This window comes from Silurus meridionalis, chromosome 11, assembly GCF_014805685.1.
Source record: "Silurus meridionalis isolate SWU-2019-XX chromosome 11, ASM1480568v1, whole genome shotgun sequence".
Classification (NCBI taxonomy): Eukaryota; Metazoa; Chordata; class Actinopteri; order Siluriformes; family Siluridae; genus Silurus; species Silurus meridionalis.
In genome coordinates, this window is record NC_060894.1 from 20,897,125 (window position 1) to 20,922,410 (window position 25,286).

At 39.0% G+C, this 25,286-nt stretch overlaps 1 protein-coding gene and 1 long non-coding RNA gene across 11 annotated transcripts; both read right to left on the bottom strand.

The window, feature by feature from the left end:
* Positions 1-617: 617 nt before the first annotated feature.
* On the bottom strand, positions 618-21,928 carry sec31a (SEC31 homolog A, COPII coat complex component). 10 transcript variants are annotated; one of them, XM_046860954.1, is made up of 30 exons: positions 21,633-21,928; positions 18,414-18,493; positions 17,943-18,066; positions 16,824-17,022; positions 16,629-16,724; positions 16,260-16,400; positions 16,028-16,170; positions 15,719-15,818; positions 14,983-15,141; positions 14,736-14,888; positions 14,093-14,323; positions 13,897-13,971; positions 12,688-12,738; positions 12,178-12,237; positions 11,335-11,502; positions 10,283-10,412; positions 9,988-10,166; positions 9,764-9,890; positions 9,506-9,651; positions 9,202-9,375; positions 8,703-8,894; positions 8,109-8,204; positions 5,727-5,820; positions 4,990-5,385; positions 4,168-4,200; positions 3,504-3,562; positions 3,096-3,344; positions 2,881-3,000; positions 2,710-2,781; positions 618-1,984 (listed from the first exon to the last, which is right to left on the bottom strand). In XM_046860954.1, exons 2-30 carry the CDS (start codon positions 18,490-18,492, stop codon positions 1,805-1,807), a joined length of 4,026 nt encoding a protein of 1,341 aa, XP_046716910.1. In that variant the 5' UTR covers position 18,493; positions 21,633-21,928; the 3' UTR covers positions 618-1,804. The 10 variants fall into 10 exon arrangements, with proteins under 10 accessions (XP_046716910.1, XP_046716913.1, XP_046716909.1 ...); XM_046860957.1 differs by having other exon boundaries at positions 4,168-4,203; positions 5,035-5,385; positions 21,633-21,927; XM_046860953.1 differs by having other exon boundaries at positions 4,168-4,203; positions 21,633-21,927.
* Positions 21,929-24,194: 2,266 nt separating this feature from the next.
* Positions 24,195-24,980, bottom strand: LOC124393762. Its single transcript, XR_006927368.1, has 2 exons — positions 24,904-24,980; positions 24,195-24,410 (listed from the first exon to the last, which is right to left on the bottom strand). It is a non-coding gene; the product is annotated as an uncharacterized LOC124393762 (long non-coding RNA).
* Between the last annotated feature and the right edge of the window lie 306 nt (positions 24,981-25,286).

The window sequence follows — 25,286 nt, forward strand, 5'->3', positions numbered from 1 at the left end:
TTGGCACAGAAGGCAGCACTGTGACACTAAAGTTGCATTTGCTGCCTGGTTTCAACAATGACAGGTGAATTATCTAGGGTCTTGTTCACATCTGGCAAGCGTTCATTCATCCATTATGTATGTATGTATATATTTATTTATTAAGCTTTAATTACAGAAGTTCAAAGTGGCCATGCATTATATTTTTTTCCTTTTGTTGTTTTCTTGTGATCACAAAATTAATCATAATAGTGTTATGCTAGATTTAATTAGACTCCAAAACATTTTGGAATGGACGAACTACAACGGCAGACCATGATGAGCTCCACTTTTCAGGCAAGAAGAAAAAGCTGAGGTTGCAGTGGAAAAGGCTTAATGAAACTTGACAGTTGAATAGCGGAAAAAATGCACACCAGTCTGATGAATCTGGATTTCTGCTGGGGTAAGGTTCAAATATGGCACCAACAACATGAATTCATGGACCCTAGTGTCAAGGATGGGAGAAATAGCATAATATGCTCTGAAAAAAATTAAGCTTAAACTAAAAAGTTATGCATTTTTTAATTAAACTTAAAAAATACATTCATGTGCATTCATTCTGGGCTCCCCCCCCCCGTTAACAGAAATAAGACCAAAGCTGAGAAATATTGAGCATTTTATTTGACCACTTCATTAAAGCACAATACCTTTCTCCAATTTTATTTTTTTACAATGGTTATTTTCAACATTGTGCATCGATTCTCCCTCAAAATTATAGGGAAAAGAATTTGTATACAAAAAAAAAAAAAAAAAAAAAAAGAAAGAGTGGAACAGGAGTGGTGAGAATGATTAGACTGACGTTACCAGTGGCTGAATTTCTCTTCGTGAGATCGTCCTTAGTGTTGTACCTAAAACATTTAAGGGGACATGACCGAAATGTCAAACCTTTGAATGTAAGGAGACACGGAACTAGCACTAAAATTATATTTCCTTTCCTGGTGTAAAACAAGAACTACAGATGAGTCAATCACTTTCTTTCCACAAATTCTGCGACAGCTGGCTGAGACACTTTAGTTACGAAAGCGTTTCAGACATTCTAATTGTGGCATCAAGTCTTCAAAATGACTACCGAAGGAGGTAAAACTAGACAGCCGTAAAACTAGGCTGCCTTGGTTTGCTAAATGTTGTATATGTACTGATTAACTCAAATCTTAAAAGATTTAAATAAATAACATTTATTGAAAATATTTCCTTGTTACCAAGACAGAATATAAATCCTGGTAAACAGATAAAATGCAATTACATCGTTTTTTTTTTCTTTTCTTTTTCAAGGTATTGCATTGAGCATCACTGAAATGGCAAGGCTTCTAATCAGCACACAAAAGCGAAAGCCTAAAATTCTTACAAAAAAAAAAAAAAAAAAAATCTAAAATGATGAGCCAGAGCTCAATGACATATTAGCAAATATCTGAGAAGTTGCGTCCGACATGTGATAGATTTTTCCAGGCTGTGAATCCTATGAGTTGCCCAAAAAACATGCAGTGACTCAAAAAAAAAAAAAAAAAAAAAAAAAACACAAAAAGGGGGAAATGCCCCCATTGCACTCTGCTCTGCCACAATTACACATGAAATAATGGCAACAAAAATCATATACAAGACCAAAAATCTACCTAAAAAATAAATGAAAAGAAAAAGAAGAAGCAAAGAACGCCTGTAAACTGGAATAGCTCTACTCCAGGTTTAAGAATGGCGAAGCATGTCAATACGAGTTGGTCCTTATTGACTGATGGCTTGTGTTGGAGTTGCGGGAATACTGGGAATACTGGTGCGCATCATGCGTGTAACATCAGACGCCCAGCTTGTTAGCCTGTGTTAGCACCACCTTCAGGACTGGCATGAAGGCAGAGGTCTCGCTGAAGTTACTGTTGCTGACGATGTGCGTGTGGATGTTGAGGCTGTCGGCGTAGGCGCGGGACTCGATGCTCCGTGCCATGTTGTGCAGGCCGCTCACGATGGCTGGAGAAAGCTGGAGAGAGTGTGGAGGAGACTTTATTTCGGAAATTGCCATAGAATTACATTTAGCATTAGGAACAATTGCGCAGGAGTGGCAGCTGGATGAATCTGGGACTTAAACTCACAACCTTCTAATCACAAGTCCGGATTTTGATGCGTCAGTAAAACAAATGTTTAGTGACAAAAATAAATCAACTCCACCGGAAATTTTTTTTATAGAGCCGAATAAAGAAAGGACGTTGTGAATAAATGTGTGTTGTGTTGGAGGTTTTAACTTCGCCTATTCTGTATTTATTTGTATTTGGGGTTTTTTTTGTACAAATTTTACAAAATATTACATTCATTATAATTTTTTTTATTTCCTTTAGCACATTTTAATGATTCGTCCCTTTTTAAATTTTATTTGTAATATATAATCAGTATTATTTTACATGGACTGTATTGGTAGACTGGTTATCGGCAAGTACGACTTAACCTAACTATCGATAAAATAACAAAACAAAAAAAAACAGCTTTTAAAATATTGACAATTTGAATTTGAATTAACACTAAAGTCTAAAAGAAAAGACTTCCACCATCCAAACAAGTTTATGACCTCTTGAGAAGAACGACACTAAGAATGAGATACACCTACAAGCACTTCTTACTCAGACTTTACCAGTTCCACAGAAATACTAATAAAATATCGAAGTATTGCACGATCTTAGAAATTGATCGAATGTTTATTTAAATACTCACAGTCTGCTCTCTCAGTTTGTCATAAAGGGACTCTAATCTCTTGCCTGCATCATCCAACTTCCTCTTGGTTTGCTTTTGGAAAGACACAAAGAATTTGTTTAGCGACACACAAAAGAAACAGCGGGACATGAACCAGCATCTTATGAGAAGACAGTTTAGGATTGAACTAACAGGATCTGTGGCTGCAGCCAAGCACTTCTGGATCAGGCCCTCGAATGTAGTCTTGAGGATGAGGTGCTCGTCTGGAATGGGCTTCTTCGTGATCTTCTCAGTAGGGAGGGACTGCATTGGCTTCGGAGAACAACAACAAAACATTAAAAAATAATAATAATCATACAGCTTAGCAACTTCAAGGTGCATTTGAGTGCATGCAGCTTTTCTCACACCTGTATGACATCCCCAGTAGGTGCCCCTGGTGCCCCCTCCACAGGCATGCTGGGCATGGCAGGGTTTCTGAGCGCAGGAGCCAGGGACGACTGTTGAATAGGACTGAAAGGAGCAGGAACACCAGCTGACTGTGGAGGATGCTGCTGAGGCTGAAGAGAAGACTGCATGGTGGCTACAGGCTGAGGCTCTCCAAACGGAGCCATGATAGGAGCGGTGATCGGGGCGGGAGGAGTGTAGTTTACTGGGACCTGGAGACACATGGTACTGAATCTTGGTATGGCAATTTATTTAACAAGTACAAACATCCGTATTACTGAATCTCTTGTCAGAACCAATACGATTGTCTTTCCTCCAAACTCCACAGTGAGCAAATCAATCAGCTTTAAAATGTGCTTCATCGAACCCACCTTCTTCTTCTTGTGTCCTCGGATGAGAGCGGGAGGATCGTTCCAGCCATTTTGGGGCCCTAAACCAGAACAAAAAGATGGATAGTGTCATTAATCATGATTATAACCTGTTAAATATGCCATATGGGAAGTGTTCACAGATTTTGCATCGTCAGGAAATATGGTTTAAAATGTATTAAAACGAATCAGGGATTGTCTAAGAATCAGTCAGACTATGCAGGTGCGGCGGGAATGACGACTTTCTGATCCTAACTGCATTCTAAAAACAGCTTTGATTCGCCATCGTGCAATTAATGAGCGAGAGGCTAAAATTAGAAGGGGTAAAAAATAAAAATAAAAAATGTGCGGAAAAATGAGAAGGCTGCACCAGCAGCACATTTCTCATCAGGGTAATAGCTGACCTACTTTGGGCTCCGTGCACACGGCTGATTGGCGTTTAATAATCACCGTGCTCTTCAGGAGAATCTGGAGCAGCTGACAATTATGTTTTTCCAGTCTCGGATTTACGATGATAAAACCCATTGTTAGTGTAATTTGCCCCGAATTTCCATAGCCTTTTTTAAAATATTTGATTATTGCATGATTTACTTTGCGTCATTGTCAGCAGAACATGATTACAGTGCATTATGCAAATGTATGCGCTGCAGCCGGTATGAAAATTCACCTTCCAAAACCCAGGATGCATCTTGAGTCATTCCTTCTGTGGATAAGACAGTATTAAAATGTGCTTTCTAGAGATCTCTAATAGCTCTGAGACTTACTTCAAAACAAGAGCTCGGTGGGAAAGGGCCAGTGAGTTAATAAATGATTAAACCAGTTACCTAAACAGAGATACAGTGTTCTGTGGACATGAGAAACTCCTTCTTGTGAGAGGAGAGACTGAGGCCATTAGCGGTAATCCACTGGATTTAATGTTACTGAGGTCCCTTGTAAGAACCAGATTTTTCCCACTTCAGCTAATGCTTCAACCATTAGACCTTTAACCGACTGTAAAAGCAGCACACAGGATACGTGAACTAAAGCACCCCCTAGTGGTTATAAATATTATGTTCCATGTATATTCGCCAGTGACTAAATAAATAAAAACAGTAACTTTAACTCCAGTACATGGTTTGTGTACTTCTTTCACCACTGATATATCACATGTATCCTCTTAGGTTCCTCTTAGCTGCATGAGTATTATCTGGATGATGATTAACAGTTCAGGTGGATCAAAACCTATTTCCTCTTAGTAACCTAAATTTAGCTATTTTACGAGAACAGTTTTGCCAAGTCACACACACACACACACATCAACAGCATGTTTGCTGCTTAACTCTGTTTTAACATGGATAATTAAATTTCAACCTGCTAAAAAAAAAATGTGTGTATAAATGTAGCTTTTTTTTTTTTTTTTTTACAAAAGTGTGCTAGTTGTCCTTGTAGATAGTGGCAGCCTGAGGCATTGCTCTGAGGAAGTTTTAAGGAAAGGCTCTGTGGTGCAGACCTGTTCTCTGGGAAGCTGCGATCATGTCGGGCTCAGCCTGAGTACCTGAGGCTCCGGTTGGTGGAGGCGGGAGGAAGGCAGTGGGAGAACCCGGCCCGCCGTGCTGGAACGAGACTCCCGAGGAGAAAGGAGGAGGAGAGAAGGAAGAGGTGGAGCAGAGAGGAGGTACAGAAGGAGCCTGCTGGCTTGCAGAGAAAGGAGCTCGGGGGAAGGAGGGTGGTGGTGCAGCTTGAGATGAAGCAGGAGGCATATACTGAGAGGGGAAGAAGGGAGCCGAAGCGGCTGAAGATGAAGGTGGATGAGGAAGAGGAGCGGATGTAGAAGAGGAGTACTGGAGAGGTTGATAGATTGCTGGTCCCCCAGCTCCAGGTGTGAACTGCTGGACTTGGGGGTAGCCTGAGATTTTACAAAGACAAGAGAGAGTCGACAAAATGCACTCGAACACATTCCAAAAGGACATACATGCAAAGATAGTTTCAAAAAGGGGAAAAACATTCGACTGTCATTAGTATTAGCTCTAGAACTTCAGCATTTGGAAAAAGACAAGACATTTAAGAAAACAATTCTCTCATGCAGAAACTGTTATAAACAGCCATGTTAATAAAAAACATTAACATTTGAACTCCTTTCTCTTTAGAATGGAAAAAAAAAAGATCTACAAACATTGTAAAAATGTTTGGCAGTTGAACGAAGCTGGAGCACCGCAATGAGGAGCCGAAGTGTATCTGAATACTTACTCTGGTACTGCTGTGAGTACATGAATGAACTGGAGGCAGCAGGACTTGCGCTTACTGGAGCCTGCATAGGGAAGGCTGGTGGTTTTGGTTCAGCCTAAAAAAAAAAAAAGAGAAGACAAAGAGGGAGATTAATTTAACACCCCACAAGTGCTGCAGTTTTGGAGATGCTCTGAACCAGTCGTCTGGTTATGACAATTTGTCCCTTGTCAAACTTTAAATCTTTACTCATTTTTCCTGCTTCTGAAACATCAATATATCCCACCCACTAGCAGGTGCCATGATGAAGAGAGAAATCAGCGTTATTTACTTCATCTGTCATAATTGAAATGCCTGATCGATGTCCTTGAACATATCTTACAGTTCAACAAATCACTGACAGAAACGTCAAATTTGAATGCAACTTAACATCGAACAAAATCAAGATCGGAACTGAATCTAAAGCGTTTTGCTTTACAGAAATAAATAGATTCCGTATTTATACAATGTACTGCTGTCTGATAGTAACATGCAACTCCATTTCTAAATATTTCAGTTGCATTTTAAAGCCATGAGGAGACAAAGTTAGTTATTCTTACTACTAATAATTCCACAAACCTTAAAAAAAAAAAAAAAAGACAGAACTTTTATTTTGCACACTGCAGCTTTCTATACCAGCATTAAAAAACATACACCAACACCACTATAACCATTAACAAGCAACATATTACTTAGTGTCATTGTTTAAGGGTACATCATATGATCCATAGTTTTGCACAGAAGACACAGAATGAAAAAAAATAACTTTTGGACCAGTCATGTATAAGTTGCTTTTCATATACATGTGATATAATGTCAAGACTGAAAGTGTAATAAACAGAGTAATAAAAAAAAAGCAGAAAAGCACTCGATTAGCAGCTGCTCCTAGCAAAGTGTGAAATCTGACAACGAGCCCACATAAAGATGTAACAGAAAAAACAAACTGGCATGCGAGACTCATGATGGACAGTGGGACACTGTGAATCCTACTCAAGGTCACAGGGATTGTGATTTTTTTTCTGAGGGACATTTCAGGTGAGCATTTCTGGGGGATGTTATGGCAAAGAAACTTCAGAGTCCAGTTTGGGAATAGTGAAATAGCAAAAGGGAAGGAGAAAAAAACTAACAAAAAAAGACAGGATTTGTTTAATAAATAAGTAAATCAGTGCATGTTATTCAGGATTTATATAGCAGGGGTGCATTCACACTCTCATGAAAGATCAGCAGTTTGAATGAAGTTATTGCTGGAAGGCCACAAGTATGTAATCAGTGGTGCTTCGTTTAAACTTTCACTTGAGTGGATTAAGTATTTGCCTTCAAATGTACTTAAGTATCCAAAGCATGATGATTTATTATGGCATTAATGTTTCTATTATCATTTTTTTCACAAGACTCTTTACTTAATCCACTCAGTTGATGTGAATGATATTAATGACTCAAACACTGAATGATTTCTATTACAATTATCATGAGCCCAAAACCTTCTTTTCACACAAAAAAAAAAAATAACACGTGTAAATGAGGTCACGTGTGTTATGGCGAGTTCGAGTCTGGAGTTTCTTCATAATTTATTCCTCTCTCAATGTTCTGCTTGCAGTTGAACTGATGCTATTTGGGGAACACCTTTACAAATTAAAATGCTATAATAAAAATTCGGTATTAAAACAGCGAACGCACGCACTGGACGACTGTTGATTGGGCGGCATTTTGCTTCCAGCTGGGTCTGCATCAAAGGCGCTTGCATCTTGTCTGTCTCAATTTATTCTTGCGAGTTTAACGTGTTGGTGTCCGCCCATCAATCAATCGATCAGTAGTTTTTGGGGCGCAATTTTTTTCCCCTTGCATTATTTATTTATTTGTTGTTTTTTTTTTTTTTTTAACTTAGTAACGGATATGCTTTCAAATGTAGTTAAGTACAATACCTCAAACTAAACATACTTGAGTATAGAAGTAATATAAAAGATTTTAAAGACTTTTTAAAAACTACTTTAAAAAAAAAAAAAAAAACTCGATTACACTAACACGAGGAAACTTTCCACCATTGGGGGTTAGTAAGAAGCTTTCCAGCACTCTGAGCTCTTTTGAACATTCCTCCTTCCGTTCATGACCGACCATATGCCAATGGCTTTGCTTTCTAAGTTTAACTATATCTAAAACATGTCCTAGATTTAAGAGATGTAGTGTGAAAGCACCCCGAGGATTTGTTTTCTTTGTTAGAACAAGTCAGGATGTGAAATACAAAGTTTCTAAACGCTACAGAACTTTCGCTTAAGGGATCCCGGATACATTCCAGTTTCCTGGGAAAAAGGGTGTGTTGTGGTGTGGTGTAAGTGTGTGTGTGTGGTGCGGGCACAGCTCCGTCTGTACCTGCAGGTCTTGGGCGGGGGGTAGCGGACGAGGGGCACTGGGCAGAGCGGTTGGGGTTTGGTTACTCCAGGAAGTGACAGTAGAGGCAGCCCTAACCTGAATACAACAGAGACACATACACACTCACACACACACTGTGGCTGCTGTCGGATGGGGAGAATGGATAGGATGCAAATGGAAGCCTAAGGAAGGGGATCAAAATGATTTGGGGAGGGGGGGGGGGTGCTGCATAGTCAGGATTACGGTCTAAAATTCCTCATTTGAGTGTAATTCTGAATGATTAGAAAGACACGAACCGGTTACACACGTGATATCCAAGTTCCCGATTTAGAAAGAAATGCGCTTGTGTGTGTGTGTGTGTGTGTGTGTGTGTGTGTGTGTGTGTGTGTGTGTAAAGTCCACCCTACATTTCTGAATTTCGACTAGTTAACCACAGCTCGAGCACAGAGTTTTAATCATAACTAAATATTTGTTTTTATTAAAAATATCAAGTATTAAATCGCATAAAATGTATCTTTGTTCTTTCTAATGTAGGAGTTCAACAGGAGTGGGTGTGTGCATGTGTGCGTGTGTGTGTGTGAGAGAGAGCGGTACCTGTTGATAATACTGTTGTGTCGGAGCAGAAGGAGTGGGCTGAGGAGGCAATGGTTGAGGTTGAGGTTGCACTGGTGTGTAAGCTTGTTGAGGAACAACAGCTGGAGCCACTGGATGTCTGTTCTGGACAGGTGCTGCTCCATGCTGACCCAGCGCTCTGCTCAGGCGCTCTCGCAACTGCAGCACTACATCCTAAAACGGAGGGGAAACAAAAACAAAACAACCAAGTTATCACGTGAGGAAACTGTTCCAACCATGGAGGTGATTTCCAACATCTAAATAATGGCCTAAGAGCTCTTTTACACCAAATAGTCATATTTAGTTACAGCTCTGTCCTAAGGCTTACATTAGCAACACATACACTATCCCATAATACTCAGCATGTTTGTTTCAATTTAAGGATTGAATCGTTGCAAAAAAAAAAAAATAATAAAAAGCTTTTTATGTGATATGTGATTTTGTTAGTAATAGAATGCTATATTTAATGTTTTCTTCTTGCCTGGTCAGTGGTAGTGGACAGGTAGGAGATGGCGGTTTGCAGGCTGCCCTGGGAGGCGAGCAAGCTGGCGTACTGACTCATCTTTTCTGCCAACAGGGTGCCCACAGCTGGGGTCACTCCACCGTGAGTCTTCTCCACGGCCTGCCGCAGGATCACCACTTTTTCTACCAGGTCCTACAGGTGGAAAAATGTATAAATAAAATATTGAAAAGCATCACCAATTATTATGTTTTAGATGCCAAGATGTCAGTCAGACAGAAAAACTGTCATAAGCATTCATGAATTCATTAGACTGAATCTTTACCTGCAGTGAGAGAGGGCTGCTAGAATCCTGTGCTTTGGACCAGCAAGACACCAGCTGCTCGACACTACCAGCACAGATGTAACACAAACACGCCTGTGCTTGTAGAGCAGAATCTTCTGCAGCCTCCAACCTGGAGCCCAGGAGTCCTGTACACACAAAATGAGCTGGAACATCAGCTTGGAGCTTCCATTTGTATACTCTTCAGACTCAATTACAATAATCTCATTACATAGTTTATAATATTGTATATATAATCACCACATAAGGAGGAAAACTCCTCAGGTTTGGCATAAGTCATGACTGCAGCCAGGGCCTCCTTCCAGTTCTGAATATCACATGTCTCGAGTATGTTCAGCCAGTCCCTCATAACCACGGCACTGATGATCTAGAACACAAAAAAGTTGTCAAATTGTGACGCAAAACCATTAAAACAGAGACAAAGCTTTCTGAAGCCAGGACAGAACTCCAAAGTCTTGCCTCACCTTACTAATTTTGCTTTGGGTTTTGGTCAAGTATTTCTTCTGCGTCTTTTCGAGAAGCTCCGGCCCTCCGGCGATGGCAAGGATGATTGCATCGGCCATCCGGTTGTCATGGAGACACAAGTTGACAGCACTGTCAAAGTCCCCAATAAGGAGCGCTTGGGTGATCAGTCCATCTACATCTGTAGCACCAAATCAATCAGAAGGATCTCTCATTGGTCATTTCAATATAATTTGACATGCGAAATATATTTCTTTTAATTTATTTTACGAAATAAATGTAATGATAGACACATGCCTCGGTTAACTTTGATGTTAGAAGGCACCTCCTGAACAGGTTTCTCTTCAACAACTGGAATCTCTGCAAACTCCGAGCTCTCCTCAGCTGCAGGGGCATCGTCTGTCGTGATGTCTCCATTCTCCTCCACCTGAGTGTATTGTAAGTGGAATTACTACAGGCTTAGAAAACACAGTTTTGGATTGAACTGGATGTTCGGCCACCACATACTTTTGCCAAAGATTAAAGGAGGCTGAATGTTTTGACTGAATGTGTGACTTATGTACTCAATAAATTCATTAATATATAAAAAAAATGATATAAAAATCCAGGGCATTAGTGCCAAGTGAGCATGCAACATTCTGATAATTATTCAGTTTGGTAGGCAGGAATATATATCTAAAGCGTTTTTTCTTTTAATAATTCAAAGTGAATGTCAGAAGCAGCACCTATGACATGTCGGTTTTACAGATCTGATTGGTTGCTCAAAGTGGAAATCTATAACAATTTAATCTACAATCATATTGATTATTAAGGAGTTTAAACTTGACAGGTAAATTTAGCAGACTAATTGGAAAGAAAGAAAAAGAACAGAAAAGAAAGACAAAGAAAGAAAGAAAGAAAGAAGCCTCACATGAAGCTGTCTCATGTACTTTACAGCACAGTGAAATTCTTAATTATTTATTATACAATATTGGAATTTGCTATTGATGATGTAATCATACAAAAATAGGCATTAAAAAAAAAAAAAATTAAAATAAATAAAAATTAAATAATAAAAAGCTGGTTTTCAGGGTTAGATCCCTGGACAGAATGATCCACCCCATCATGTCTAATCTACAATTTGCAATACTTTTAATTTAAACAATTAAAAAGGAAAATAAAGAAAGTGTCAGCATTCCTGTGTGAAAATGAGAATGACGTTTCAGAGCATTTACCCTTAACTATAATCCGTAATAGAAAGAAAATGTTGCAGTAAGTGGAAGAATTGGAAAAGAGGACAGTCTAATGCTATCACACAAGGATGCTGCAGCAGAGGACTGGACTACGGCGGGCAGGTGGGTTGAGGGTACCTCCTCTGGCAGAGCTGGTTCCTCTTTATTTGCATTGGATTCTTCTTCAGCCAACGGCACAGCACCCTGATCCAGCTCAGATTCTGGCTGACCGTTAACAGGTACAGTAAAGTCCGTCTGGGGTACAATGTCTAACTCATCCGTTGGAGTCAAGCCGATTTCAGGTTGCTGTGACAACGAGGGGGGGGTGTAAAGATAGGATCAGGGTTCGGGTCAGGTTCAGGTTAGGAGCTTGATACATGCTGGAGGGATGCTGGAGGTGCAAATTTTAACTGAAGCCCAACCTCAAATGGGAAGCCAGGAGAGGAATGAGAATGTTGTGGATCAACAAGAAGTACTATTAGAGGTTTGTCAGAGTCAGCAAGTGGCGTTAATAATGGCAGAGACTGTGATTGGTCCACAAAAGGGTCTTGAACTTACAGACATTATCTATAGCCAGTGCTGAAGATTCCCAGACTACCAGGAAATCTCTTTCAAAACCATGGCAGGCACACAGTGAGTTCAAATCTCCTGATGTACAGAAAATTATTCTGAGGCTCATCTAATGCACCAGAAGGTGAACCTGCTGTCATATCAGGCGAAGCAAAAATTATACACTGCACAAGATCGGATTATGGCAGGCGGTCAGGTGGTGGGGTGCAACCAGCAACAGACACAAACAGAAGTTTTGACTCCGATTTGGGTTTGAGGTCAGGAACGTGATTGGATTCAGGCATGCGATCAAACAATTGTTCAATTCAGAACCTGCACACCAAACTCAACCAGTGTCTGGTATGCAGGTTCATCATGCAGAATTTCAGCATGTCTGAAAAAATGTGTTCAGAAGAACAAAATAGCATCTACCCCAAGAGTAGGAGTACAATCGGGTGCGGTGGTGGGATCCAGAACCGAAGTGGAGGAACTCTACACATTCACACCAGGTGTAGGGATGAGAAGATTGTACAGGATGTAGAATATAAATATCATTCAACGTACACATGCGTGCGATGGATAAGCCGTGTTTGATGGCACAGCAGATACCAATTAACAGAGAAACAGAGACCGGAGCATACACAGATTTTCGAAATAAAGAAATAAAAAATTCTTGCAAAACAAGATTTTGATGGTCATTTTGATGACAGGAAAAAAAAATTATTTAAAAAACATGACATGGCAACCCAAAAGTAATGGCGTAATCTTTACACCAATACAACCAATCTCAAACTCCAAATCAATCTTCTTTATAAAGAGATGATAAGCATGAAAACCACTGTTCATCAGATAAATATCCAAAATTTACCCCAATAAATGTGCAAAATGACCAGATTAACTTTTTTATATCGATCACGTGCATCACCGTATGAAGGACCTTACCTCGCTGCCATCACCTGACTTAACGTCCTTCTTTTCTAATGCTGAAGCAATCTGAAAACAAAACACATTGGAAGAAATTAGTCTGGGAGCACACGAGGTGCTTGACCGAGCCTTAACCGAGCCCTGAATTCATATTATACCCAGACAAGTATCGCTAAAATTGCACTTCCCCATAACTGAAAAATAAAATTCGGTTTTACATCTGTGGTACAATCTGAGAAAGATTTGCTCCAATAACAGGAAGCTGATTGGCTGTTGCATGTTGGTCTTATTTGTAGTTGTAATACAGTGAATTATAGTGAATTATAGAACAAAACAGCAACGGTGAATTATATTTGGACCAGAACACCATGGAAACAAACAAACAAGCAAACAAAAAAAAAACCATTCTAAAGTGCATTAGAGGCAGCAGTACACAAACATCGGAAAATTAAGACCTGGTCAAATTTATTTAAGACCTAGAACAGCGAATGTAAGACTTTTTTAAAGCCTAAAATTGTGATTTTAGACTTTAAGACCCAGCAGAAACCCTGGTTATATAACAAATACAAATTACGCAGTAACGCAATATTCTAACAAATTTAAGAGAAATTACAATTAATTTCGTGAAAGAATGGAAAGTAGTTACAGCTATAACATGAACGTTAACATTAAAGCGCTCATTCGAAAAAAGTTGAAACTCAAACATTTCCAACCAAATTAAGTTCAGTGTTAAACCTGTAAAAGTACAAAATGGAAGCACAACATTTAATTATTGTGGTAATCATGATCTTCAAAGTGCCACTGGAGCTCAGGGGCGTCATTATGAGTAGGAAATTATACTGTGCAAACGGTCTGTACTGGACCATTAAATCATTATAAACAAGCATTAGCACTGAAAAAGCAATACAGTTTATTAACACCCCCCCCTCTGCTCTATTGTTTATTAAAGAGATGCTGCTTATAACACATTAATCAAATATTAATAGTTCAAATAGGACTAGTTTTTAAAGTGCAAATATATATATATATATATATATATATATATATATATATATATATATATATATATATATATATATATATATATACACACATATATATATATTATATATATATATAAATATTTATATATATACACACATATATATATAGATATATGCACTTTAAAAACTAGTCCTGACAATTAAATTCATTTATTCACTTTTTTTCTTATGCATAAGAAATCACCTTCAGTGCAAGTTCCTCTTTCTTGTATCCAAGAAGATCCAAGTATTTCCCCCGGGCATTGTCTTCAAAGTGGACCTGAGGATAAAACGTGAACTAAATCCATTAAACCTCATCCCTTTCGTTGTGTACCACAAAATTTTAAAGCTTTTTGAGCATGAGTCGATTCCCATCATAGCATCATTGCCAAGATTTATACCTTCAAGAAAGCCCAGATAGTCTTCTCAAACTCGTTCTGCGCAGATTCGACCTTCCTCTGGCAAAATTCCACAAAGTTTCCGGCAGTGAGCGTGGCCTGAAGTAGGTTCGAGCGATCCAAAAAATCGGTTTCTGTGACGACCTGGCTGACGTGGACGACGTGGGCAGTGGGCTGCTGGGGTTGCTGTGGTGTCGGTTTGACGTTTTCCAACGAGACAAGTTTACCACCAAACTGGCAGGTGATTAAAAGGAAAGGAAACTGGTTAGAGACTATACATACATCCATACAATTAAAAAGCACAAAAAAAAGGATTAATTTCTCCCTATGCCTTCAGAAAAAAAAGTGTTTAATTAAATGACCGCTAGGGAGTTGCATTGTTAAACATTTCCCCCAAGGAATTCTAATTCTCTTTTTTATTATATTTTCTATTATAATTTTGTTTTTTTAATTTGTTTGTGATTTGTATTATGTACATTTTCTAGAAAGAAATAAGAAATTTGTATAGAAAAAGAATAAGAAAAATTGTATGGCAGATAAGAATGTTACATATCCCAGTTTTGGGAGTACTGCTATTTATAATACTGCACTAAAAATAAAGAAATTAAAAGAGATCCACTTTCTAGTGATCTAGAGTAAAACTTACAGCAAAGGAAGCTCCCACTGGTCTACGGATCCATTTGGGTGGTTTTTTCAGTGGTGTGACAGTGCTGTTAGTGGTGGCGGATTGGGGCAGCTGCAGTGGGGGTAACGTCTGACCTGTGCCAAAGGGATCCATGTTGGCGAACGACGAACTTATCTGAAAAACAAAACAAAAAAAACATGAAAATGCGATAGCGGTCATAAAAATAACCAACACACATTAACCTTATGTCAAAGTATAGCGAAGCTACCTGATCAGCCTGGGCACTACTGACAGCATCATTATTGCCTCCCATGATTGAGTAGATGCTTATACGTCCATCGAAAGAAGCAGCAGACAAAACAGCTGGGTTTCTGGGGCACCACTGGATGTCGAAGCACCACTGAGAGCTCGGGAGCTCATATAGGAGCTGGTTAAAACAATCACACACCCAGAAAAAATTAATCACACAAAAAAAACCTAACAATTCTGCATTACAAGAAAGACTCCGGTCAGTAAGTAAATACATTGTTGAGTAAAGTTTCAAATATTGTAAAGGAAACAAATGCATGTATTTTAAATTAAGATAAGATAAATCTTTATTCATTCCCCACTGGGGAAATTTACATGTTACAGCAGCAAAATAATTAGCAAATATGAATCAGAGACACAGTACAAATACACACTACAGTATATAAATTCATACGAATGGTGACTGGTTCCCTGGGAGCAGCTCTAATTGTAAGGTCTAATAGCAGCAGATTGCCAAGAGGCAGGTTATGATTTGATAGATTTACAGTACAGTACTGTATAAACTTTATATTAAACTTTATATGAAAGCTTGTTTTTAGCATTTAATATAATCATAAATGCTTGTTTATGGCTTTTGGATCATTTAATCTATGAAAATCTGAAAAGCCAAACAGGAACCTCACAAGCCTAAGCATTAATCTGGTGTGTAGGGTAACAGATGCGGGTCCTGGAAAACATCCTAAAAAATCACGAACCTCAGCAGTGTTGGGGTTCCAGCAGAGGATTCGGTTATCTTTCCCACAACTCAGCAGTAACTCGGGGTCAGCCAAACTCCAAGCGATAGCCAGAACACCCCTGGTGACAGACACACACACACACACACACACACACACACACACACACACACACACACACACACACACACACACACAAACATCATTAAAAAAAATGCTTAAAAATCACACAATCATCACACACAGTTAAAAGAAACCGATGCATAACACAGTTCATCCCAGCATTGATATCATTTTGCTTAAGAGTGCAATATGATTTATTTTACATACCTCGTGTGGTTCTCTAGGACTTTAAAAGGGGAAGTAGCAAAGCGCAGATCCCACATTTGAATGACAGGCATTCGGTCATCTTCAGAAGCTAACACCAACTGAGTGGCGACATCTGGGTGCCACGCCAGACCAGAGCAATGCATCTAAACACGACGTTCGAAATGCTCCTTTAAGCACGTATTTCACAAACATAAACATAAAGCAAAAAAATAAAAAGAGACAACTGACAGACCCTGTTGCTGTGGTCGCTGACTTTGATAATAAGATCATTTTTCCTGAGGTCCCAGATGGAGGCTCTGCCACTGGGGCCGGCTGAGGCAAGGATGTGCTGCACCTGGCAGTTCCATGCTACAAAGCTAATGTCCTCGAGAGGCTAATAAAAGCAGCAGCAAGAACCAGACAAAAATAAAAATAAATAAATAATAATCATGACACTTGCAGGAATTTGTGAGTCGGATTCAGCCAGATGACACATAACAGCATTTATTATTTTTATATGAACCTAGATTGTGAAAGTAAATTTACTTCCTAAGGCTCATTTTTGATCAAAGAGAAATAATAAAAATAAAACAAAACAAAACAGGAGACACAGTGAATGTACCTGTGACTTTGGCCCTGGGGTCATTGGGGTACTTAAGCTGTTCAAATCCCAAATGTAGATCTCCGACTCATTACCTCCAGACACAACCAGATTTGTCTACAAAAAAAGTGCATCATTTAATAGTCTGACCAATTTATAACTCTATCTAGTACAATAACACACACCCCTAATCTGAAACATAAAATAAGATATTACCTGAAACGAGTTGATGTCTAGCGCTCGGACGGGTCCGGTGTGTTTGTCGCTCTGAGTGATGACCACTTCGCTGTCGCCAGCCATGATCTTGGAGGGATCGTAGAGAATTATGTTACCAGTTTCTCCTCCAGCGATGAGCACTCCAGAGGGCAGGCTCTCGTCGCTCATGCCATGCGGTCCCCAAACCAGCTTGTGGTATCTGAAGAGAAGAGGAAACGTTCTGGACTTTAGAACATTATTGCATAGGTTGTATGATGAATGATTTGTGGAGAGCCAATCATCAGATCCATTATGTGTGTCTTACTTAAACAAGAAAGACTTTCCTTCTCTGGAAATAAACGTCTCAAACCTGTTCCAGGATGACGCAAAGACATGGCTTGCCATGGTTATAGTAGAAGAACTCGAGTGTCCTGCATAAAGCCCTGATCTCAACCGCATTAAACACCGACCCAGACCTTCTCACCCAACTTTTATACATGGGAGGTGGTAGCTCAGTGGTTAAGGCATTTGACCAAGCATTGCCAAGCTACCACTGGTGGGCCCCTGAGCAAGGCCCTTATTACTCAACTGCTCAGCTGTAAGTCGGTCTGGATAAGGGCGTCTGCCAAATGCCATAAACATCCAAATGATCTCACTAAAATCTCACTACTCCAAAATCAATTAGAAATCCTTTTCCAGAAAAGTGGATTTTATTACAACAGCAATGGGGGATTCAATCTGGAATGGGATGTTTGACCAGTGGTATAAAGGAGATAAGCCGCTCTGGATAAGGGTGCTATAAACATGAAACCAAAGTTCACTTAATTTCAACAGAACAGAATAACAAAAGGGAAAAACACATTCGGTCAGGAAGATCGACATGCAGTAAGACTTTGGCTGTGCTTCAACAGTCAGTAACTACCAGGAGATGCTCCTGTAGCTCAAACTGCTGAAGAAATTCATGCTGTTGATGCTCGACGGGTCATGACTGTTTTGGCAGCAAAAGAGGGACAGACACAATATTAGGCAGGTGGTCATAATATTATGCCTGATCATTGAAACCATCAACCATTTCCAAAGTAACAAGTATCACACCCTAACGTCACACACACTAGTATTTGCAAACAGTAAGAGTGTCACCTGTGGGGTGAGGAAAAGGAACCACATGACTTCATGGCCAAATCAGGCTCGGCCAGGTCCAGTTCGAAGATCTCCAACGAGGCGGTGGTGCTAAAGGTGGCATCAAGCTGTTGAGCAGAAGTTCCTTTGAAACAAAAAAGAAACAAGAAAGAAACATTTGGTTATAACCAAACACACCCAAGCCTGAAGGTCAAGTTTCAGCAGGCTGCAAAAAAGCTACTGGAAACAATGAAGACGATTCCTGAAGAAAATCTATAACTATATATTAACTGTATCATATATTTTTTATGCCACACTTAAATATTGTTAATGTCTTGGGCAATTATTTTAGCACAATAATAATAATAATAATGTGTTAGTTATACAAGTTCTTGCATATGTATCATTGTAGTTTGACTTTTTCTGCCATCCGTTTCACTACTGCTACACGTATTGTGTGTGTGTGTGTGTGTGTGTGTGTGTGTGAGTTACCTGCAGCCAGGTAAATCGGGTGGTGCTGAGCCGGGCTCCAAGCCTGGATGGCGGTGCGGTTTATCTCTTTTAGCTTCATCCTGCAACAAAAACCCCCATGAAAGATGAGTTAAAGCATTTGAAGTGGATTATTGTCACAGTACCTTTAAGGTTCTCGCTGCACTGTGGAAGAGTAGAAGAACTAAAGCTGCTCACCATCTTTGAGTTTTATTGGGTTGTACATAAACATAATGAACAATAACCACAATAACCAGTAACATGACTTCGAACCCTTTTCCAGCATGACGATGCCCCTGTGCACAAAGCCAACTCCATAAACATATGGATAGGAGTGGAAGATCTCCTGCTGGAACTGGAATGTTGACTGCACCTCAGATCTACATCACTAATGTTGTGGAGAACCAGAGCTTCGTTTTCAGAACGACTCCGTATTTCACAAAACCTTGACTAAATTCTTGACTGCCCTGATTGTTGTTCTTATACATTTTTACTTCATGAGTGGGTTGGTCTTTCTTTGTTAGTGCTGGCAAAAAAATGCTGATGTTCTTGTCTGTAGTTATAACTCGCTGCATGTGCACTGAAGAAGGACATTTGATGGAGAAAATGATGATGCGATACTGGGTCTGGCGAGGTTTCGGCACGCACGTGACCCACAGTTAAATTTGTTGATTTGTTAAGGGCCTTGATCAAGTGCCCAACAACGACAGAAATACTGGAGCTTGAATCCCAAAAATTTCCAATCAATAACCCGGAAGCACATCGCAGTTTTGAAAAGTAATCCAAATACAAAAAAGGCAGAAAAGTAGTTCTCTTCTTTATCCACAAAATTTTTTATTCTAAACTTCTACAATAACTCTGCTCTGTGTCAGGAGAGGGGTTTCCTTCTCTGATACCATGATCAACAGATAGATAGAAAGGGAAATGGTAGCTCAAAGTTTTCCAGCTTGAAGGACCATATAAGGATTTTTACTATCTGGTGTGCGCTGATCAGGGGATTGTACTCGCCCCAGCATGTCAGTCATAACACTGTACAGGATTCAGAACACTCAGCTTTACTGGGTATAGAATTTATCGTATATGAGGTGATTCTTGCTATCTTTGTTAGCTGCTGTTCTGTAGGTTGCGTGATGCAGAACGCATGCTGAAAGGCCACTGCTGTTTGGTATTATGGTCTATTTTACTCATGATGGAGGACGGTGCACTTTGATGTCATAGGTTACCTGTCATGCTTGGTAAACTGTATGTGTGCCTCTAGTGGTGAAGCGTGGAAATACAACTGAATAGGAATCCTTTCTTACAACTGTACCTGACATCACAGTGCACCGTTCTGTATGCACTATTCTGTATTTATAAACCATAACGTTAACCTGATAAGACCCCATCAATGCACCTTAATTACAGACTGCATCACACCTGGGCCCCTGAGCAAGGCCCTCAACCTCAACCCCATAGCTGCTCAGTTGTAAAAAATGAGGTACATATACGTCACTCTGGATAAGAGCATATGACAAAATGCCTTGAGTGTAAATGTATAGTTACGTGCGTTCGCACCGGTATCTGTTTACATTTATTCATTTGGCAGACGCTCTTGTGCAAAGCGACTTACAGTCAAGGAATGCAACGTGCCATTTATCATAAGACAGAAACAAAACGCAGATGAAGTTACACCTTTTCTTAATACTATTCCTTGTTTACTTTTTGCTTCTATTTTATTTTATTGATCCCACATAGAAATTGATATTTCTTCCCATCGATTGGGGCTGTAATTACTGTATATGAGAAATGATATGATATTATTGAGGTATGGATGTATAAACGTATATAACGTACCTGGAAAACGGTTTTTGCTTTAATAAAGCGTGCTTGCAATTTTGTAGGATTCTCTTTTAAGCTAAATATCAATTAATAATATTATATAATATTTTTGCACCTTCTTTGCACCAATAATGCACCTTCTCAGTTTCCCAATTGTGCTCGCAGGGTATCGTTTGATTTTTGTCTCGTTTTATTTAAACAAACAATACTTTCTCATTGTGATATTTTCATTTTTTTTTTTACTAGTCTTAATATACTTCTTCAAGCCTTAATGCTCTTCTGTATTCTTCTTGTGAGTCTGGTTGACCTGTGACCTGGCTGCTGTAACATTACAGTTTCCTTATTCCTATATAAAATAAGAATTAATATTTAGCTTTTAAAGATAATCCTAAAATATTGCAAGCACACTTTATTAAAGCAAAACATATTTAATTGTAGAAATCCATACCTCTATAACTTCCCCATATACTTCCTTATATACAGTAATCACAGGCCCACCATAATATCAACACAAAATCATTACAATACTTTTTATAAACCAAAATTGCTATTTTGTACTTTTTGGAACACGTCGTGTACACACACTATTATCACAAAATATATAAAATAATTAAAACAAACCACTTTTTTCTTGAGTTAACGGTCTCAGCTAATAACCTAGTCGGCTAGCAAAAACATGCTAGGTCAGCAAACGTAGCTTAGCAGGCATCATTGCTAATAAGTTTTTATCTCTTTTTATTTGCTTAAATGTATAGAAGTATATTTTAGGGATATTCCTGGTGTGGTTTGTTTACAAATTGATTAAACAAGCTTGAAAAAATTTACGATATATCACCCCGGAATAGTTAGCATGAGCTCGGCTGTCGGCTGGACGAAGCAGGAAGTGCTGGTTATCGATTATTAGTTTAAAATGATAAAATATATACCTTTATATTGCACGGGTTATACTCAAAATAAAAACAATGCGTTTGTAATAATAATCAGATTCCAATGCTGGTCTATTAGAAGCACAAGGAAGTGACGTGGACTACCGGAGTGAGGATTAAACACCTTCAGGAACCAGTGGTGAACATCTCAGAATCAGTTTTTAGGGCAAACATTACATTCCAAAGTAGATAGAATGTGAGTAATGTGATTGATGCATCCAGGATGAGAAAGCTCTAGTGGTCTGACATGAGGTGTAACAGGTTCCTGCAGGAATACAGGAGCAGAATATAGGACCATCCAGAAGTTCTCGTAGATACGCACATAGTAATATATAAACAATAGAGATCAACTCAGAATCGATCTTGATTGCTACAGGGATTACAAACCTAACAAGAAAACACAAATGATGATACCCTGGAATTAAATGCACTTTGAAGGTAACTGGGGTTTACAGAACATCACGAAGATCCTGCTTACCTTCTCTGTGGAGCATGCACAAACTCATTCAAACCGTCCAAATCGGGGTGGAAATCTCAGTCAGTATTCTAAAGTTCGCCTTTCTGGGTTGTCCAAAGATCCCTGGTCGGTGTTAGCGGTTGTCCCGGTTGCACATAGGGAGAATTCCACGTCTCCACTGGTCTCCATCAACGTGGCACAAGAAGTCCCACCTCCCGAGCAGAGCACTTCCGGTGAACACAACAATGGCGTCAAAAAAAAAAATTCAATCCGTGGTCGGACTCGTGGGTACAGAAGTTCTCAGAGACCATGCATTTTTCCAACGTGTTTTCTCCTGATCTCGACGTGACAAAAGTTGTTTTCCCGTGGTCACGTGATCTCACCATAACAAAAGCTGTTTCCTCGTTATCACGACTTAATTTCCCCTGATCTCGACATACAAAAAAAAATCGTTTTCTCGTAATAACGACTCAATTATCTCGTGATCTTCTGTTTTCTGTGTTTTTTGGCATCATGTTCTAGAGGCAGGATTATTAATAACCATAACCATAAGTGGCAGCGTGCACGTGGAGAAAATCAAGTCGTGAGCACGAGAGAACAACTTATGTCGTGATCACAAGAAAATAAAGTCGTGTTTATGTCACAGTTTATGTGAAAACAACAACTCTTACTTTTAGCACACCATTCTATTAATACAATGATATTAATGAGTCAAACACTGATATATCAAATGTAAATGATCAGGATAATAAAATTAACACGTGTGTTGTGGCAAGATCGAGTCTGGAGTTTCTTCCATCATTTGTTCCTCTCTAAATGTTCTGCTTGCTGTTGAACTGACGCTGGAGAGAAGTTTAAAACAATGCACTTAACACTGATTGGTGGATTGCTGTGTGCTTGAATAGTAAAGTTGTTATCCACTAGTAAATAAAAAGCAACTACTGATTTAGCAAAATGTAGCCACCCACGACCCTGTCGCTGCTTCACCACTTCCTTGGAGCACTTTTGATAGATACTGACCACTGCAGACCAGGAGCATCCCTCAAGAGCTGCAGTTTTAGAGACGCTCTGACCCAGACATCTAGACATCACAATTTTTCTCAACAATTTTAATAAAGTTAAAACAACACCACATAAGAGAAACAAAGTATGTTTAGGATCGAGGGTTGTGCTATCAAACTCTTTGAATAGTATGGAAATCCATCCTGAGTTTCAGAGAAGCTCTTGCTAGATCACCATACTTCTGGACTCCTCACATCCCAATCACAAACGGTTTAACCTCCTTTCACCAAGAAGGAGATACAGGAACATACGCACCAGAACCAGCAGGTGGATCAGACCACACGGACCAGCCTTCGCTTCCAACGTGCATCAATGAGCCTCAGGACCCTGTTGCTGCTTCACCACTTCCTTAGAAAACTTATGATAGACACTGACCACTGCAGACCAGGAACATCCCACAAGAGCTGCAGTTTTGGAGACGCGCTGACCCAGTTGTCTAGATGTCACAGTTTGTCAAACTCACTCAAATCCATACGCCCATTTTTCCTGCTTCCAACATCAACTTTGAGGACAAAATTCACTTTTGATGCCTAATAAATAAATCCACCCACTAACAGGTGCCATGATGAAGAGATCATCAGTGTTCTTCACTTCACTGCTTATAATGTCATTGTTATATGTGTTGTATTACATGTGAACTGGGCCTTCATTGACAGCACTGACCATTAAGTTGTTAGCTGCATTGATTAATTTATTTAATACATGTAGTATTAAACCACATGTTCATTCATTTTTACTTTTGGTTTAAAGGGACACATTTACATTAAACAGCATTTATATATTACATAACCAAACATGCATTTTATTTACAATTGTTTTAAAATGTAGCATGTTTTTTTTTGCATTTCTTCCTCCATCCATAACTGTATATTATATATACACACACACACACACACACACACACTATGACACAATCGTCTTTGCATGCAGAAGCATGAAATTTCCACTTCACTTGAACTCTAGGAAACCCCAAACCTGTTCCAGCATGACAGACTTTATTAACGCTTGTGTGGGTGATGAACACAATGTCCACAAGCACTCTTCAAAATCTAGTGGAACGATTTTTCAGAAGAGTGGAGGGAATTATAAGAGCAAATTGGGACTAAATGTGTAATGCAATGCTCAAAAATCACATACCGTACTTATAACCAGGCGTCTGCAAACCTTATATTACACACACACACACACACTATATATATATATATATATAAAATAAATATATAATATAAATAATAGTAAAAGATAAGTGAACACAACATGCAGTTTTTAAATGAAGGTTTTTATTATTGAGGTAAACACAATCCAAAACTACACGGCCCTGTGTGAAAAAGTGTTTGCCCCCTGTTAAAACTGTGGTTTATCACACGAGTTTAATTTCTCTCGCCACACCCAGGCCTGATTATTGCCACACCTGTTCACAATCAAGAAATCTCTTAAATATGTCCTTCCTGACAGTGAAGTAGACCTAAAGATCCTCAAAGCTAGACATCACACCAAGATCCAAAGAAATATAGAAACAAATGAGAAAGAAAGTAATGTTATCATTTACTATTTTACATTAGTTTAAAGAATTGAAACAAAGTGTGACAAACATGCAAACACTTTCACACCACTGTATATACACTTATATCCTAAGAAGTCTTTTCTACAGTTAATCTGCAACTTAACATTTAAAGCTCTTGAATGTTAGATGATGCCTGAACGTCCTGGAGCTTCAGTGAGGCCATTATTTCCTTCCTGAAAACAAAAGACGAAAGAAAAACAAAAGGTTATACACGAGGCGTTAATACCAGATTTCAGGTTTAACACTGGGGCAAATTTGGAGACTGAACCCTCATATAAGAGAATATAATCCTTCCCATAAACAGGGTCAGATGGGTAGTGAGTCTAATCATTGGGTCAGTCACTTTTCACAGCTATAATTCAGCACGCATGGTCTGTTCTCCAACCACGTGGTCACCTCCTGCACGTGGCAGCATCCAATTTAATAATAACCAAACCCCCGAATGGAGAGCAAAAAACATTTATAATATGATATTTAGATTTTAAACCTTTATTATTATTATTATTATTATTATTGTACTATAACAGGCCCAATTGGTACACGTGCATATTATATATCATCCTATATTATTAGAAATCTGATTAAACCATTAAAAAAAGCGTGCATTTTAATAAATGTGATTTCTAAATTATTAAGTTGTGTATATGTATTTTAAAAAACGCTCACCATCATGTTTAGTGCTTCCACTGCAGAAATCGTCTACCAGGAAAGTGAACCAGCCACCGACCGGAAGGAAGTCTGAGAGCCGCTAGAGCGATCATAAAAGTCCTCTTCCTCTTTACAAAATAACAGTCCTAATTCTCGAGAATGGACAAAACACGCACAATAGCAAGAAAATTAAGAGAGGAAATGTACATGGTGTGGGAACCTCGGGCACAATGTGTGGAGCTTTTCTGATAGATTGTTATCACGTTCCTCAGAGATAGTCATCTTTTTCGAAAAAGCATATTTGCACTGTTTCATTTTACATCCCCATGCACAACCTTTATAGTTAATGTTTTTTTTGCCTTTATTTATTATTGTGTTATTTTATTTTCCTAGTGTTTTTT

Coding starts and splice junctions, on each gene's coding strand:
- sec31a (XM_046860953.1), bottom strand. CDS start 18,492: ATGAAGCTAAAAGAGATAAACCGCACCGCCATCCAGGCTTGGAGCCCG. Junction 5,386..5,726: donor GTACTCACAGCAGTACCAGA/GTAAGTATTCAG, acceptor GTAAAATCTCAG/GCTACCCCCAAGTCCAGCAG. Junction 1,985..2,709: donor ACAAACTGAGAGAGCAGACT/GTGAGTATTTAA, acceptor CACTCTCTCCAG/CTTTCTCCAGCCATCGTGAG.